The sequence below is a fragment of the Salvelinus alpinus genome, chromosome 8 (genome assembly GCF_045679555.1).
Source record: "Salvelinus alpinus chromosome 8, SLU_Salpinus.1, whole genome shotgun sequence".
Taxonomy (NCBI): domain Eukaryota; kingdom Metazoa; phylum Chordata; class Actinopteri; order Salmoniformes; family Salmonidae; genus Salvelinus; species Salvelinus alpinus.
The window spans coordinates 28,399,834-28,418,587 of record NC_092093.1 but is presented as its reverse complement, the minus strand read 5'-3'; the positions used below and the strand labels follow the sequence as shown (position 1 = coordinate 28,418,587).

The 18,754-nt window shown below is 40.8% G+C and overlaps 2 protein-coding genes across 3 annotated transcripts in view; both read right to left on the bottom strand.

Annotated features, from left to right (window-relative positions):
* The window catches only part of LOC139582866 (protein dispatched homolog 1-like), a 74,621-nt gene extending 59,132 nt beyond the window's left edge, over positions 1-15,489 (bottom strand). Inside the window, exons 1-2 of the mRNA XM_071413276.1 lie at positions 15,393-15,489; positions 9,831-9,928 (exon numbers count right to left, since the gene is read on the bottom strand). The gene's annotated coding sequence lies outside the window, so the exon portion shown is untranslated. The remainder of the gene's footprint in view (positions 1-9,830; positions 9,929-15,392) is intronic.
* A 104-nt stretch (positions 15,490-15,593) lies between these two features.
* On the bottom strand, positions 15,594-18,542 carry LOC139582867 (small kinetochore-associated protein-like). 2 transcript variants are annotated; one of them, XM_071413278.1, is made up of 10 exons: positions 18,423-18,489; positions 18,207-18,275; positions 17,959-17,999; positions 17,074-17,212; positions 16,958-16,984; positions 16,776-16,875; positions 16,451-16,565; positions 16,274-16,335; positions 16,052-16,126; positions 15,594-15,959 (listed from the first exon to the last, which is right to left on the bottom strand). In XM_071413278.1, the coding sequence occupies exons 3-10, from the start codon at positions 17,993-17,995 to the stop codon at positions 15,828-15,830; spliced, it is 687 nt and encodes a 228-aa protein (XP_071269379.1). In that variant the 5' UTR covers positions 17,996-17,999; positions 18,207-18,275; positions 18,423-18,489; the 3' UTR covers positions 15,594-15,827. The 2 variants fall into 2 exon arrangements, with proteins under 2 accessions (XP_071269379.1, XP_071269378.1); XM_071413277.1 differs by lacking the exon at positions 18,207-18,275 and having other exon boundaries at positions 18,423-18,542.
* Between the last annotated feature and the right edge of the window lie 212 nt (positions 18,543-18,754).

The window sequence follows — 18,754 nt, the reverse complement described above, 5'->3', positions numbered from 1 at the left end:
AGGTATAGTGCAGAAATTCCATTGAAGAGGTCTACTGGGAACAGACATTTTCAGAAAATATCTTAAAAAACAAAAATAGTTGGATATTCATTGAGAGTTCCGCCATTTTGAGACTACCAGATGATATATTAATGAAATTATTTGAAAAAGCCTATGTAACTTCATCATTAGTTTCACCAAACTGAGGCCATCTCATGATGATCTATACTCAAGCTAATTGCTATTTTGAAAGTCTGCATGTGATGCTGCCGTTTGACTCCGGCACACAGGGAGTGAGAACAGACTTTGGGCATATGTCTCCATGCTTTAGCTGCTGGGGCCAACAGGCTCTCTAGGGTCCTCCATATACCCACATAGACCCAACTGTTTTGGCAGAAAAACCAACGACAGTAATCAGAAAATGCATCCCTGACCCTGTCACCAAACACCTGTTCCAAACATGCTTCCCGCAAGGGGAGGAGGATGGAGGGCTCTCAGCCTCAGGGCAGCTTTTTGAACCCAACCTACTGACCGATCAACCTCAAGTTTATTGATTTCTATAAACTATGACTACAACTCCCCTATTTTCCCCCAATGCTGAGCAAGGGCGAGTAGCCAAAAGTATGTGCTCTTTATGAACACATTAAGTAGTGTCACGTTAATAACATATATATTAGCTAAGGATTAATGACACATTGACAACGGGGTGACAGAAGCATGACCGAAAATAATAAGGGCGCCTATTTCGTCGCTTATACACATCGGTTAATTACAAGTGAAACTATATCGGTCATGCGTGCATATCAAGGGGAGGATTCATGATATGCACGCATGACCGATATAGTTTCACTTGTAATTAACCGATGTGTATAAGCGACGAAATAGGCGCCCTTATTATTTTCGGTTCCAACAGGTCTTGTTTGTGACTGACAACGTCACGCATTTTCATATCTGAGCGAGGCGCCCATCCTGCAGACAGGCTCATCCCCTCAAACCACAGAGGCAAGAGACAGTCCTCTGACATTGGAGTCCAAATACCAAAATATTTTCCCACTTTGGTTTACTTTATTATTGTTCTTGTTTTTTTGTTCATTTTTAGGCTCATGATAAGCAGGGAGTTATGGTGCACAGGTTTTTTTATTTATATTGATGCATCATCGGGAATTTAAGGTCATCAGTCTCAATGTAAACGGATTGGGGAGTGCCATCAAGAGAAGTAAGGTAATAGCAAAGATGAAACGGGAGAGAGGTGACATACTATTCTGGCAGGAAACTCACTTATCCACACCTGAACACGAGAAACTCAAGAAAATGGGATATAGGAATAGTTTTTTTTTTTTTTTTCTTACTAAATGGGAAGAAGGGGAGTTGCAATCTTGATCCCAAATTCAGTTCATTTTGAATTTATGTCAGAAATGAAAGACAAGGAGGGTAGATTTATACTTGTTAAATGTAAACTGGATAACAAGGAAGTTATTTATTTAATGTAAACGCACCCCCGGGGAATGATATGGTCTTCTACAGGAAGGTGTTTGATTTAATTGCCACAGAAACCTCTGGCACTCTTATCTGTGGAGGAGATTTTAACCTGATTTTAAACTCAAAATTTGACAACACAAATCAAAATAGGAAAATTTGTCTACTTGCTAAAAAGATCAATAGGATATTGCAGGATTTAGGACTGCTTGATGTATGGCGTGACATCCACATGACAGGTACGGAATAGACTTTTTACTCAGCCCGCCACACGGAATACTCTAGGTTTAGACTACTTTTTCATGTACAATGCAGATAGACACAGCTTAAGGCTTAAGAGTAACTTAGCAGATCATAATGGAGTTTACCTTACTCTACACCTTGATAGCAAACCAAGAAATACTATATCGTCTCAAATAAAACTGTGAAGGACCTCGGCGTTACTCTGGACCCTGATCTCTCTTTTGACGAACATATCAAGACTGTTTCAAGGACAGCTTTTTTACATCTACGTAACATTGCAAAAATCATAAATGTTCTGTCCAAAAATGATGCATAAAAATGTATCCATGCTTTTATCACTTCTAGGTTAGACTACTGCAATGCTCTACTTTCCGGCTACCCAGAGAGAGCACTAAATAAACTTTAGTTAGTGCTAAATACGGCTGCTAGAATCCTGACTAGAACCCCCAAAAATTATCATATTACTCCAGTGCTAGCCTCCCTACACTGGCTTCCTGTTAAGGCAAGGGCTGATTTCAAGGTTTTACTGCTAACCTACAAAGCATTACATGGGCTTGCTCCTACCGATCTTTCCAAATTGGTCCTGCCGTACATACCTACACATACGCTACTGTCACAAGACGCAGGCCTCCTAATTGTCCCTAGAATTTCTAAGCAAACAGCTGGAGGCAGGGCTTTCTCCTATAGAGCTCCATTTTTATGGAATGGTCTGCCTACCCATGTGAGAGACGCAGACTCAGTCTCAACTTTTAAGTCTTTATTAAAGACTCATCTCTTCAGTAGGTTCTATGATTGAGTGTAGTCTGGCCCAGAGGTGTGAAGGTGAATGGAAAGGCACTGGAGCAATGAACCGCCCTTGCTGTCTCTGCCTGGCCGGTTCCCCTCTCTCCACTGGGATTCTCTGCCTCTAACCCTATTACAGGGGCTGAGTCACTGGCTTACTGGTGCTCTTCCATGCCGTCCCTAGGAGGGGTGCGTCACTTGAGTGGGTTGAGTCACTGACGTGGTCTTCCTGTCTGGGTTAGCGCCCCCCCTTGGGTTATGCCGTGGCGGGGATCTTTGTGGGCTATACTCAGCCTTGTTTCAGGATGGTAAGTTGGTGGTTGAAGATATCCATCTAGTGGTGTGGGGGCTGTTATCTGGAAAAGTAGGTGGGGTTATATCATGCCTGTTTGGCGCTGTCCGGGGTATCATCGGATGGGGCCACAGTGTCTCCTGACCCCTCCTGTCTCAGCCTCCAGTATTTATGCTGCAGTAGTTTATGTGTCAGGGGGCTAGGGTCAGTCTGTTATATCTGGAGTATTTCTCCTGTCTTATCCGGTGTCCTGTGTGAATTTAAGTACGCTCTCTTGAATTCTCTCTTTCTCTCCTTCTTTCTTTCTCTCTCTCGGAGGACCTGAGCCCTAGGACCATGCCTCAGGACTACCTGGCATGATGACTCCATGCTGTCCCCAGTCCACCTGGCCGTGCTGCTGCTCCAGTTTCAACTGTTCTGCCTGCGGCTATGGAACCCTGACCTGTTCACCGGACATGCTACCTGTCCCAGACCTGCTGTTTTCAACTCTCTAGAGACAGCAGGAGCGGTCGAGATACTCTCAATGATCGGCTATGAAAAGCCAACTGACATTTACTCCTGTGGTGCTGATCTGTTGTACCCTCGACAACCACTGTGATTATTATTATTTGACCCTGCTGGTCATTTATGAACATTTGAACATCTTGGCCATGTTCTGTTATAATCTCCACCCGGCACAGCCAGAAGAGGACTGGCCACCCCTCATAGCCTGGTTACTCTCTAGGTTTCTTCCTAGGTTTTGACCTTTCTAGGGAGTTTTTCCTAGCCACCGTGCTTCTACACCTGCATTGCTTGCTGTTTGGGGTTTTAGGCTGGGTTTCTGTACAGCACTTTGAGATATCAGCTGATGTAAGAAGAGCTATATAAATACATTTGATTTGATATTTGGAGACTTAATACAAGCATGCTGAATGATCCAGCATTCAAGGAATGAATAAAGACAGAATTGAACGTCTATCTGGAGAATAATGATAACGGTGAAGTGTCTCCTGCTACATTGTAGGATGCAGCTAAGGTGGTTATTAGAGGAAAGATCATAGCCACATCTCTCAAGAAAAAGATTAAAGCACAGAAACTGCTGAAATTACAGGAAACATTAAGAAACTTAGAACGATCTCATAGTCAATACAAAGACCCTCTTATATTACCAGAGATTCAAAAGGTAAAACAGGAAATTGACCAGATTTATAGAGAAGAAGTGAAAAAGCATTTGATTCAGTGGGATGGGATTACCTATTCCAAGTTATTGAAAGATTTGGTTTCAACAAAGAAGTGATACAGTGCATCAAATCACTGTATTCATGTCCGACTGCTATAATAAAGATAAATGGACATTTGTCACGAACGATAAAATTAGAGCAAGGGACAAGACAAGGCTGTAATCTTTCACCCATGCTCTTCTCCTTGTACCTCGAACCATTAGCACAGGCAATAAGACAGGATCCAACCTTAGAGGGAATAACAATAAGACAGTACCCAACCTTAGAGGGAATAACAATAAGAGGCAGTGAACATAAGATATGCATGTATGCTGATGACATTCTGTTATTCCTTTAAGACCCAGGCTCAAGTGTACCTAGATCGATGAATGTTTTACAAACATTTGGAACATATTCAGGGTATGTGCTTAACATACACAAGACCCAAGCCCTAGTATATAATTATACCCCACAGGACGAGCTGAAGAGGAGGTATAACTTCCACTGGACCTCTTCATCCATGAAATATCTTGGAGTAAATTTATCAAAAGATACACCCAAACTTTATGACGTGAATTACGATCACATCAACAAGAAAATATATGATTACCTGGACAGGTGGAATTCACTTCCTTTGGATCTTAGTAGTAGATTTGAAACAATCAAAATGAAAATCCTGCCGAGGTTACTGTATTTGTTCCAATCACTGCCCATAGAAATCCCACCTAAACAGTTTAGGGACAAACGGATACCAAGGTTTATCTGGAACAGTAAGAGACCAAGAACTAGATATACAACATTACAATTACCAAAAAACAGTGGGGGTATGGGCTTACCAAACCTAAAATATAATTTTGTGTCAGTCCAATTGAGACCTCTGGTGTGTTGGTGCAATTCACAATACGAATCCAAATTGAAAGACATGGAGACTACTTTGACAGAGATACCCATACAGTCAGTTTTGGGAAATAAGGACATGGTCATAGAAATATACAATAGACAAAATCAACGGATTAATTTCTCTCTAAAGACATGGTTTAGGGTAGTTAAGCAAAATTATTTAGACAGAGAGATCAACCTGCTGAGTTGGCCCGCATACAACCCCAGCTTCATCCCTGCAATTCAGGACAACAGATTTAAACAATGGACGCAGAAAGGCATCACATCATTCAGTACAATTATAAGGAATGGGGACCTAGATAACTTCCAGGACCTAAGTAAAAAAACACGGCTTGGATAAACAAGATTTTTACAGATACCTACAAGTTTGACACTATTTCTTAGGGGAGATAAAAATGATTCACCCTCGAGCACCTCTAAAATTAATCCAAGTATTCAGTAACGCATACAACTTGGGGAGTAACAGAAAAACTCTCTCAAATCTCTACTTGGGTATTCAATTCTCAAAGAAACATTCTACAAACTATATTAAAAAGAAATGGGAGGAGGAACTTGACATTGAAATAACTGATGAAACATGGTTGAACATATTAGAGACTCAACAAAGCTCCACCAACTCAAGGTCATGGAGAGAATCCTGTTGGAAGAATGTTATACGTTTCTTCATAACACCTAAACTGAAATCAAAACAGACTGGCTCCCTACATCCTTGTTGGAGAGAATGCGGTCTATCACTCTCATATCTTTTGGTCCTGCTCCGCAATCAAAACTTACTGGGGAGAAATAAAATCGAACATTGGAAAAATAATGGGATTTGACATAGAACAAACATTAATTTCTTTGTACTTGGGTGAAATACCTGATAACTTACACAACAGAGAAAAGTACCTCTTGAAGGTCCTACTGGCAGCCAGTAAAAAGGCGATCACTAGGAAATGGCTACAAAAAGACCCTCCCACCGTGACACAATGGATAGATATTGTAGAAGAAATACACCATATGAGCGTATGACCTTTTGCTATAAGAACTCAAGAGGAGAGAGGTCAGGAATACTGAGGAAAAATGGGTTTCGTACTTGAAAAAGGTCTAATTCAAAGATGATGTCAATGTAACTAATATGATGAATGTATGATGTGCGCTGTAACTGCCAGATCTTTTTTGTTCTTTTACTTTACTTTATTTGTACTTTCTTTGTGTTCCTCAATAAAAACTAAGTATTATTATTTTTTATATTTTTTTAATAAATATGACTACAAAAAAAGATATATCCATTAGCGTGAAACCTCAGGAAATAAACTTCCTCTGACAATAGAGGCAAAACACAATCACTTCTAAACTTAAGTTTAATTTTTAAGTTTGTAAAAAGAGGTAAAACCCATGCATCCTGAAGTCACTTGGAAATCAGATGCAAGGTGCTGAAAGTGCCTCTTTAGTGAGTTACATATTCCATATGCACACCATTACTCAGCATGGCTTCCACTGATTCCTATGGGGACCTGACCTTTTACCATTCCTCACTAATGGGCTCTCACACCACCTTTTCTCAGTTTGCTGGTGCGTGTGTGTGTGGTGTGTGGTGTGTGGTGTGTGGTGTGTGGTGTGTGGTGTGTGGTGTGTGTGTGTGTGTGTGTGTGTGTGTGTGTGTGTGTGTGTGTGTGTGTGTGTGTTTGACCACAGGTCATTGAGGTCAATGATCCTGTTAAGATGTTACAAGTACAGTATGACAAATCAGTTTAGAGCTCTTTCCATACTGGAACAATAACCTACTGCATATCCGATATGTTTGCAAAAACTTTGAAAGAATGTAAATAGCAGAATATCTGCTACCGGAGTTTTAGGTAGAATATTTAATGCAGGGAATCAATATAAAACGTATTGAAAGCGTAAAACAAAAAATGGTTCAAAGAGAGTCGCATCTTTCTGATCTCTTTGAGGTCAGTCCACCTGAACTGCATTATTTATTTCCCCCGCTTTTTTTCCTGGAGAAAAGGGGAGAGTGATGGTTTGTAGCAATGGTCAATGTAAAAGTCAGATTGCCATATATTACAATAATGTGCTCTGACAACTCTATTGACTCCAGTCCACATTTTTGGGGAAATAAAATAATGGAACTAATACTCAACACCTGTTCCTTTTCAGCATCCCCAGTATATCAAATATGCAAACAGTGACAGCTGTGCCGCAGACTGAGATAGCAGAACCGGGCAATGCGAAAGACAGCGCCATGCGTTGTTCTCTGTGCTTTATCTTGTGGACCCAGGTCAAATAGCTGAGAACAGAGTGTAATGGTTAAGTCAGTAATATTTAACATGTGGCTTTTGAGGAACAGCACGCACTATCGATTTCTCCCATCTAAGCGGAGATGCAGAGAAGCAGCCCTATCAGCAGCCTGGCTTCAATTATGCGCTCCATAAAGCCCAGTGATAGAGCTGGTGTGATGTACAGCCTGGTAGATGCCAGGATCCATCCCATCCACCGGCATGCCTGCTGACGACACACATGCCATCGTACCAGGTGAATGCTAAGGCAAGTTTAATACAGAGATCATCAAGCTAGGACAAGTTTATGGGTTAGTGAGGTGACGGTGACAGTGACAAGATGGTGCTCTTTCTCTCAGTAATAAGGACAGCGTCTAGAAATGAATATCGTAAACTTCAGACTAGATTTCATGGAGGGATTCATTAAACTGTAACCAAAGGTTAAAGACAAGTAGATGTGAAAGCAGTTAAAGGGACTTTGGAATTCTTCCACATTTAGGACAGGAGAGGAAAACAGCTATAAAGAGTGGCAGTTGAATATAATACTATCAGTTATAAAATGTATCAATCCAGTTCCACTACCTTCAAACCCGTATTTAATCACAGTCCAAGAGCCTCTACAAAGAATGGTGAAATGACTCAGACTTAAGACTTCCGTTCAACTTATTTTGTATGTATTTGTCATGCAGTCAATAGCTACTTTGCTGAGGTCAAAGTATCACTAAGAGTAGGCTTTGCCTCCAGAGCCACTGGCTTGAAGTTGAAGGGTCATGAACTTACAGGGGAACTTCAGGACGACTTGACTAAGGCCTATATACAATTGAACTACTCCAATCTCAGTCCCATCTGACAGATGAAGTCATGCAATCTTACTCATTCTTGGTATTTCCAATAACCAAGGGATATTTCAGTAGTTATTCCAATCAGTTCTACTACACAAAAGACTGAACTCTATTACTCTATGATTTTTACTTCAACAGCATTGGGCTGCCAATGACTAAGTGGTTAATCCAAGCCCTGTTTCAGTTTGACGTCTCTACAGGGAGATTAGACAAGGCAATGTGTATGACTCAAGTGGGAGCAGGGATTGGATTCGCCCGTCTCTCTCTCATCTAAATGAAAGAGCCAATGATGCGTTATAAATGGTAAGAGTGTAAGTCAAGCCTTTAGTGGAACCAACCAGTCTGTTTTACCCATGTCACCACTAGATGGAAGATGTCAAAACTAGACAAATTAAGTTAAACCTAACTTCAATGGGGGGCTACTGAAAATGACAGAGGCACCCACAAGAGCCTTTTCTTATATTTCAAATTACAGTAAGAGCACATTCAGCAGACAGGTTCTTGAGAATGCTGATAGCTCCAGATCGCCACTGGGGCATATTCACACAGTAAAAAATGAGGCCATCAGCAGGTGTCCAGCCCAGTTGTCCGAGGATGGCAGGGGTGGAACAGGGTTTGGAAAGTGACCCTTCCGAGATGCTCCTCCTAGAGGACAGGACATCACTCAGATAGTCCAGACAGAGGAACAGTAACAGTCTATATGTGTTCTGAGCTGGAGCTGGCCAAGCATGCTAAACTCAAGAGGAATTTACAGTCAAGGCCACAGTCCACACAGCAGTCAACAAAGCTGCAGTTGTCTTTTATGAGGATGAGCCATTCCAAAGCCCTGAACAGCTCAATTTAACCATAAGAGTTTCACCGGGATATATTAGTTATTCATAAAACATCTATTGACGGATTAAATAGATGAGCAGATTCAAAACAAATCTTCAAAATAAGTGGCTCTGGTGGTGATTTACTCTCCCTCTGATAATTGAAACATGGATTCATTGATTACGCTACAGGCATTTTAATGTTTGACATTCCACAATAAGACACAATCCATCTTCCAACATATAAAAAAAAATGAACTATCCTTTGACATACTTCATCATTTGGGTCACATTTTCTTCAGAGCACCTGGACACTCAGGCCTCAGTGGATGCAGCATTTTAAGGCCTGGGGCAGTAAACAGGTCACAGTTCCCTTAGGACCACCTCCAGTATCTGAGTCTGGAAAACTTTAACCCCCCCTATCCTATCCACCAGCCAGGATGGGCTCCCCTCCTCTCACTTAAGTCCCTCACAGTCCCTACAGCCAGTCATGAATATATCTCTGAGTTTATGCCTTTTGCAGATAATTTTTTTTTAGTCCCTTTCTCCATAAAATACTCAGGGCTGAACACATCTGTTTTTTATCCGCATTTTTATTTTGTTGGTTCAGTTAACTTGATGTTCATAAAGAACAAGTAAGAAAAATACAAATGCATTGGTTGAGGATGCAATTGCCAATATTTAAAATTATTTATTCTCCCCCTAACCAGAAATATGAAATCATAGCAGTGTTTTCCCTTCTACAATAGCTTCTCACACTCTCTCTTTTGTTTAGTTAGCATTTGAGCACCCCCTTGTGGGAATTGTTGAAAACTGCTCAATTCTGTGTTGATTCTATCAACTGAGACCATTCCAGAAGTCTATCGTTTTGAATGAAAAACATTTTCAGGAGTAAAATACAAACATACTCCATTAGGCTAAACAATAAAACAATGTTGTGAAGTCTAAGCCTACCTTAGGACCTCTATTAGGTCATGACTGGCTTGTGTGCATTAATGTGAAACATGCACATTGTCTAAATGTCTAATTTATTAAAAGGTACTTACTGGGAATTCTCAGACCATGTCAGAATGTAGCCTAATCTCCGGGCTCTGGCCTCCAGTTCTGACAGCATATGATCTCAGTCCACTGGCTTCCTGAATCCCTGATAAAAACATGACATTGACAAAGTAGAGTTCTAATCAGTGGAGTATTCTGGGATTCTCTGTGGAGAACCGCATTCTCCAACCTTGGTTGGAAGGCTAGGCTATATAACAAAAATACTGTACAATACATATTTCAGTGACATGAGCAAATAAGGGAACATCTCTAGAAGAAAAGAAGGGATCAGCATTCCTCTTAAGTCACATATTTAAGCCGATATAGCCTAAGTTCAACTGCAAAAACAACACTTTATGTAAAGCATTGCAACCATTATCACTACCGTTTCACATTAGATGTATATAAGAATTCAATGTTGACCATTTAAGAAACTAAACCACTTCATCCATTGAGTTGCATGCAGAATCCACTCGTTTTGTTTCTCAGCTGATGCTGGTTGTTTCCTTTCCAGCTCTTTCAGTGGCTGAAGTGGAGACAGAAGTAAGCCTACTTATGCCCAAAGATCTAGTTTTCAGAATTATGTTCAGAGAGCAGGATCTAAAATTACGCCTAGCACATTCTGTTTTCTCAACTATCGGTCTGTGATGAAATAGGCTGGCCATTCTCATCCTAACATCTTTATCTAGAGGGGGTGAAAAATGGGGTCATCCAGCAACAGTGTCGGGAACTGGATAGTGTGCAACCCCAGGAGAGACTGTATAATTTACTCCCATAGTAAATCCTGAGGCGTCTGTGTATGGGCAAACAGACTGACTGGGGCTTCCTGGGCCTCAGACTCAGGGATTCTCTTTTAATGATGTGGGGAGCGAGGAGAAGCCACATGGCTGTACTAGAACCATTCCTCTACCCTAGGCCCTAAGGGGAAAGAGGCCATAGAGCAAGGCTCATGTCTCAATGTCTGCATCAACAAAAACATGTGTTCCTTCTCACTGGTTCTTTACAAAGTTAGATTCGTATTCATACACATGAGTTTAGCCTAACAAAGATTTTACCCAAAATAGAAACCCAGTTTCGATGTTATTGAAGAGCATCTTGTACCTGGAGATGATTTTGTGATGGGGATAACATTGATACAGTTACATATCCGAATATTATTTTTGCACTAGTGGGCTGTACCTGCACCAACTATTTTTCCTTCATAGCTTGTTCTCCAGTTAGTTCTTCCAGTTAGCCAACTAGTTTTCAGCACTTTACATCTATGACTGATTAAAACTAATTTCTCTCATGGCTCTTTCTTGTCTCTCTGCAGCTGATATATGGCGAGCAATGTTTGGAACATCAAATCGCAATAGATATCGTATAAACACCATAGTATCGTGGTAATATCGTATCATGAGGCCTCTGGCAATTCCCAGCCCTAGTCATATTTGTGAAAGAGCTCGGGAAAAGATGTGTTGTGTGATAATTATGCTTTATTCTCTGACCCAATCTCTCAACCATTAGGCCTTATTTCCCACACAGAACAGCAAACACTCTTAGCTAGGGAGCTGTTGGTCACATTCATATGATGTAAAGTAGGCATGAGAACTGGATTAATAATAGAAACACTTCCACCAACTAACAGTGCCCCACAATTAGAATGGCCAAGCTGTGTTTTCTACTAGCACAGCCACATATAACTAATAGACATACCAGAGCTGACCCTCACAGCCAGACCCATTCTTGTGTGATTTATGTTGTTTGTCAGAAAGCAGGATGAGGCAGCATTACATTAAATCAAGTTCCACCCTCCCTTCTCTCCCTCTCATTAGGGCCAAAAAATGTCATTTGGAGGCATTGGGTGGTGCGTCAGAGGTATCGTGAAAATTAGCGCTCTCTTCAAACATTTGTAATGCCAAAGAATTGAAAGCAGGGGACAATGTATGAGGAATGTAGGAAACCAACAGGGAACAAGATAATGAATTCAAGCCAAGTTAGCGGGCAAATGGATATTAAAACTTCTTCCCCTTTCAGACCCTACATGTAGCTGTTAAAAACAAATGCCTGTAGAGAGAAAGGGATGTCACTGCTTTATGATAATGTGAAAAGAGCAGGTTCTAAGGGATACAGTGCATTTGGACATTATTCAGACCCCTTGACTTTCCACATTGTTACATTACAGACTTATTCTAAAATGTATTAACACACACCAAAAACATAGAATTATTTAAATAAATATTCAGACCCTTTGCTCAGTACTTTGTTGAAGCCCCTTTGCCAGCGTTTACAGCCTTGAGTCTTCTTGGGTATGACGCTACAAGCTTGGAACAACTGTATTTGGGAAGTTTCTCACATTCTTCTCTGCAGATCCTCTCAAGCTCTGTAAGGTTGGATGGGGTGCGTCACTGTACAGCTATTTTCAGGTCCCTCCAGGGATGTTCGATCAGGTTCAAGCCCGGCTCTGGCTGGGCCATTCAGAAACTTGTACCGAAGCCAGTCCTCTGTTGTCTTTGTTTTCATTGTCCTGTTGGAAGGTGAAACGTCACCCCAGTCTGAGGTCCTGAGCACCCTGGAGCAGGTTTTCTTCAAGGATCTCTGTACTTTGCTCCATTCATCTTTCCCTTGATCCTGACTAGTCTCCCAGTCCCTGCCGCTGAAAAAACATACCCACAGCATGATGCTGCCACCACCATACTTCACTGTAGGAATGGTGCCAAGTTTCTTCCAGACGTGACACTTGACATTCACGCCAAAGAGTTCCCACTTGGTTTCATCAGACCAGATGACCTTGTTTCTTAGGATCTGAGTGTTTAAGTGCCTTACGGCAAACTCCAAGCAGGCCGTTTTGCCTTTTACTGAGGAGTGGCTTCAGTCTGGCCACTCTACCATAAATGGCCTGAATGTTGGAGTGCTGCAGAGATGGTTGTCCTTCTGGAAGGTTCTCCCATCTCCATAGAGGAACTCTTGTCATAGACCATTGGATTCTTGGTCACCTCCCTGACCAAGGCCCTTCTCCTCCAATTGCTCAGTTTGGCCAGCTCTAGGAAGAGTGTTGTTGGTTCCAAACTTCTTCCATTTAAGAATGATGGAGGCCACTGTGTTCTTGGTATCAAACCATTTCTGCAGCATTGAAGGTCCCCCTTCCCCAGACCTGTGCCTTGGCACAATCCTATCTCAGCCCTCAACGGACAATTCCTTCGACCTCATGTTTGGTTTTGCTCTGACATGTACTGTCAACTGTGGGAGCTTATATAGACAGGTGTGTGCCTTTACAAATAATTTCCAATCAATTGAATTTACCATAGGTGGACTCCAATCAAGTTGTAGAAACATCTCAAGGATGATAAATAGAAATAGGACACACCTGTGCTCAATTGTGTCTCATCGCAAAGAGTCTGAATACTTACAGGTTTTTTCTTTTTTTTGCAATAGAGAAAAATAGAAACCTGTTTTTGCTTTGTCATTATGGGGTATTGTGTATAGCTTGATGAGGAAAACATACATTTTATAAATTTTAGAATAAGGCTGTAACGTAAGATAATGTGGAAAAAGTGAAGGGGTATGAGTACTTTCCGAATGCACTGTAAATGAGAAACCCCATTGAAGACAAGAGAAACACACATACAACTGAAAAAGTTTGACATTGGCATAGGCTATAAATTGGGTAAGTGATTATATGGTATTTCCATAGCATGTTTCCTGCCAAAAACCACCATATAATTTTACAAAATAGGCATTGGCACATCAGTCTCATCCACAAATGATTTACTGGCATGTCTGACATTTCTAGCTTAGCCAAGTCTACATTTGGAGACTGTGGCAAATGCAATATGCTGCAGCCATTTTACCCATGACAAAGTGGATAGCTAGTAAGCAAACTAAGATAGCTATGCAAGCCACACAATACAGGCAAAGTTGCATTTGGATGGTGGCCTCTACTTAAAATAACAAGCTAAATTCATTAAAGTAAAGATTCCCTCTACCACAGATGAAAAAGGTTAACTAGCCAACATTAGTTATCTTTGCCTCTACAATTTTACCCTGGCTTAGATAACTGGGTCATTCCTACTAGGCAGTGCCTTTCATGTCCCAAGGAAATATCAGTTCTTATTTGGTGTAAAATATGGATTACAAAATGCTTTAAATAAGGGCAGGTGTCCTTTACCTTAACACCAAATATGGACCCTGAAAAGGGAATTTTAAACCCATTTGTGTCAGTGGATGTAGGCGATTTTCCCCAGGTGCTATTTATCAAGTGCCACAAGAAGTAGAAGCCAATAAATGTTTAACATCTCTATTTTATAGTTAGTATTATCAATAAAAGGTGTATTATAAGATTTTCTGTATGTCCCTGATATCACTTTGCACCCTGTTAGTTTGTAGTAATTATCCATTTAAGAAAACCCCTTCCTACAATGACACCACATTGAGGAAGTGTCAATTTCTTTGGTGGGAAAACTATGGCGCAAAGCTAAATAATTATAAAACATAGTTGTATCTATGTCCCATTCAAATGTCCACCCCGTTAGGCTACTTCTTTTTTTCACGTTCATGTATGATAGATAAGTTTAAATCCTGTTCAAGTGTTCACCATTATGCTAGCTAAATCTTGCGCACTCAGCGCTATAACGTTAGCAAATTTAGGCTCAAAATGTCCCTGTTAGGTTCCACCCTGTTTAAATGCCTGAGCTTTATGAATACGTTTTTTTGAAAGTCTATTGTCCTTTGACAGAATCAATTTTTTTATGTTGTCGGAATGGCACCGCATAGGAATAACCAAGATAGGGAGATAGCAGAAGTGCATTCTCGCCTAACATAACACAGCCCTGGTAGGTAGTTAACCAGCAGCTGTTAGGTTTCGTCACCGCAACTCCACCGGCGGCAAGACTACAGGGCAGGGGTGGTACGCTCTGCCGAATGCACCATAATTGTCCTCACTGCCATCAATCCAGGACACCTACATTACAACAGGTGTCGCAGGAAGGCCAAGAAGATCTCAGCCACCCGAGCGACGGTCTGTTCTCCCCGCGTCCATCACTCAGACAGTGTCATGGCAACTATCACTGGCCAATAGCTTCTACCCCCAGAACATCAGCCTGCTGAATAGTCACTAGGCAGTTAACTGCCCCCCGATCCCCATACGGCTATAATTCTACCCAAGAACATTTACCCTGTCCCAACGGAATGGTATAATTGTTCCAGCTGTAAATATGTATATTATTTCATTCACTTCTCCCCTGATGCTCTCCCCTATTGTACACGCCCAATGGACATTTATCATCGCTAGTTGAAAATGTGCATATTAGCACTAACTTTTGTTACCTGCACTGTTGGGAGCACAAAATTTCACTGTACACTGCGATTATTTGTGCGACCCTGTGCACGTGACTAATAAAAAAAAAGACGCTTGCAGCCTATGTGCAACAGATTCAGATCCTTTTTTACATTAACTACACATAGCTAGAAATGCCCAATGGCAAGCTAGGCTAGCAAGGTAATCTAGTTCAAGCCAGTAAATTGCTAGTTATGTAGTCATTCACCACAGGTATTTAAGATACAAAAGAACGCACGTAGCTATGGTTTCTTACTTCAGTCTATCCCGACAAAAAAACGGGTTCTTGGGTTAGTGTAGTCAATCTGCGAGCAGTGTGTGCAGACTTGCGTCTGACTTCCGGTAGGCAGCTTTCGTTCAACGAATTTCAAAATAAAAGTTGTGCAAAAACTTGGACTAAGAAATCGCTTCTTTTTCCCCCCCTTTACAAGAAAATCGGACCTGAATTACCATGGGATAAATTGAAAAGTTTAATATACAAGAAAGAAATTTAAATGTAAAAAATTGTAGAGCAAAATAACACTGACACTTCAATCGCTTTTAAAATGTGCAGTCTTCTAGATGAATAAAATATGACTAAGTGAAAACAACTTCTGCAAGTAGTAATGTTCAAAATTACTTATCAAAGTTAGTTGAAAGACACATTTTTATTTATACTTACATTAAAATCAAAGACACACACACACAATATCTACTCCAATAAGAGCTGCTCTGCTTCCTCAAGAGCCTTATCCATTTCTTCAACTTCCAAGGAGAAATTCCCCCTCTCCTGCACCAGATGCTCCCGAGAATCAGTGAGAGCCTTCATGGTCTTTTGAACTTCCTGGAAATTAATTGCAAACAAGCTCTAGACAGACTGGCATAAAGGATTACTGGCAATTCTGCTTTCATGTCAATCAAACATATGGAACTTACTGTTAGTTGTGCACCTTGTTCTGTTGCCATGTCACCAAATGTCCGCAGTTCACGTAACAGATCTTGGGATACGTTCTGCATTGTTGGGAGAGATCCATTTGAAAGAAATCACTAAACACAATTACAAAGCCAGATTCCTGCAAACAAAGACCTGAGTAACATTTGAGTCCAAGTAATCACAGACTGGAGTTCAACAATATGGCAGACAAAACAAGACCTTACCACCACCTCTCTTTGTTGATCCTCATTTTGCTGTGCAGTTTTTCCAATTTGCTCTCCCAAAACTGAGAAATAAAGTCAGAAGAAAGGTTAACGCAATCTTTAGAAAGCTCACCAAACGGTCCAAATAAACTACCTGAACCTGTAACGGTGAACCAATTCCTGTCATCTAATGATTACCTGGATCAATATTTCCAGCAACTAGTAGCACATGGCAGTCCTTCAGTTGTTTCTGGACATCTGCATTGGTTCCTTGGAGGTCACTGTATTGTTGCTCCAGCTGGGCAACTTTTTGCTGCAAAATTAAAAAGGCTTGTGTTGTTTACAAACTAACAGACTTCAGTGAAAGAGTGCACAATATAGCCCTGAACCAAACCGAGAGAACAGTGACGATTCTCCTTCCTAAGACGTTCCATTCAATCGCCCATTGAAAAACCCTAGTGCGTTTTGTTCACATAATAGCCTACATTTGGAACATAGTGAATCATCCCTTTAACGAACTTGCCTGTGTTTCTGTAAGGTTTTTCTGCAGTTCTTCATTGGTTTCCAGTAAAAGTTGATTATGGCTCTTGAGTTCTGACTGCTGCCCATTTCTGGTGGAAGGTCTATTAAAACAAAGACAGAATGCTATGAGAATGTAATTGTCAAATGTATTTCTCCCAACTTCAAAAAAAAGGGGTATCTTACCCTTTATGCACTTTGGCTACAACATTTCTGGAAAGAAAAGAGAAGGTAGATAGTCTTAACATCTTGCCTATCCATAGCCTTTGTTATCTTCCCATTGTAAATTGAAAGTTAGTCACCTTGGTACATTCTCATTGAGAGGCTTGAAAATAGCAGTTTTCGGAAAGAAATTGAAGTCTGACGGTACAGCAGTCTCTTTGAAAACGTATTTATTGTCCGCCCTCTTCATTTCTGCAGCACTGCCAGCAGGTCGCACACCTGATATAGGTAAAGAACAAAATGCGAAATGAAGAATAGCCAAGTAGCCTGGAGACAGATGTTGAATTTCATTGTATTCAACGTGAGCCATAAATTAGCATTTTGATCAGAAAGGTTTCTCTCAAGACATGTACAAGCCAGAATATTGCCTAAAATTATATTTTAATTTAATTTGCAATTGGTACTTTTGAAAGTAGGAATGTGAGACATATCCACAGTAAAGTATAATTAAATTCAACTTAACCATGTAAACAGTGCACAACATGAACGTTTATGCGCCGACTGCAGGTTATAGAAATCTGAATGCACTACCAGAGCATTGAAAGAAAAATATATTATACTTTCATGTGGATATGCCTCACATTTCTATCTGCAAAAGGACAAACTGCACGGACAACAGGTAAATTTAAAATCTAATTTAAGTCAACATTCTAGCTTGTGGAGGTTTGTGAGGGGAATAGTCCTAAGCCAAAGGCTTATTTCTGCCCGACCTAGAAATTAATATCGGGGTTCCAGGTTATGAGCCAAGATGCTTGTGGAGGTTTGTGAGGGGAATAGTCCTAAGCCAAAGGCTTATTTCTGCCCGACCTAGAAATTAATATCGGGGTTCCAGGTTATGAGCCAAGATGCTTATTAGTTGCATTTTTTGTTGAATGACAAGGCAAACACCGAAAACACTGCTATCCCGGAGGCTTGCGGTGGAGGCGAGTTGTGTGAATGTAGAAACTGAAGGGAAAATAACTTACTCTTACTCTGTCCGCATCTAGGAATTTTCGATGCCATCAAACTGTGTTGCAACGAAAATGGTAACTTTTAGCAATAAATATCCAAATTACACAAGTGACTGGCTATGAACCCCAAAATATAAATTCACGCCACTTCAATACAGTTACGACCGGAAGTGACTTTCGTAACAGGTTAGGATAATTAACGTAGAAAGTTAGGAGAAATAGGTTAAGGTTTGGAAAAGGGTTAGCGAAAATGCTCTCCTAACCTGCTATGAAAATCCTTTCCGGTCGTAGCTGTATGGAAGTGGCGTGAAAAGAGTATCCCAGCTAGAGAACTATCAGCAGGGAAAGACGTAGCTATTTAAGTCAAATTTACACCTCCACACCCACAGAACAAAACACTGAATGGGTAATATTCTGACATAGCTGATTAATGTAGCAATAAATATATTGTACTCAATGATAAAAACAGAGAAACTTACTTTAGAAAGCGCCCGTTCTGTTACAGCTAGCTCAATGAAAGCGCCAGACGATTTGAAAATGTTGGTAACGTCACTTCCGTACCACGTTATATGAACACAGGAAATTACGTAGAGCCTTTCTTTTTTTCAGTGATTCCGACCGGGGACACACTGCTTCAATACGAAGTGATTTGTGATTTACTTTTCCAAAGCAGCTGGTCCATGTCTTAACATTAATAAATGTGAGCTCATGGCTGTCAAAGATTGTGTGAAACTGAAGATCTCGTACCACGCTGTGTACTACTCCCTTCACAGAACAGCGAAAACTGGCTCTAACCAGAATAGAAAGAGTG

What these genes read in the sequence shown, in the direction of transcription:
- LOC139582867 (XM_071413277.1), bottom strand. Translation starts at nt 17,995, where the DNA reads ATGGCATCGAAAATTCCTAGATGCGGACAGAGTAAGA. An exon ending in ATCAACAAAGAGAGGTGGTG is followed by an intron (nt 16,127 to 16,273) that starts GTAAGGTCTTGT and finishes CCAACAATGCAG; the next exon opens with AACGTATCCCAAGATCTGTT. An exon ending in AACAAGGTGCACAACTAACA is followed by an intron (nt 15,960 to 16,051) that starts GTAAGTTCCATA and finishes ATTAATTTCCAG; the next exon opens with GAAGTTCAAAAGACCATGAA.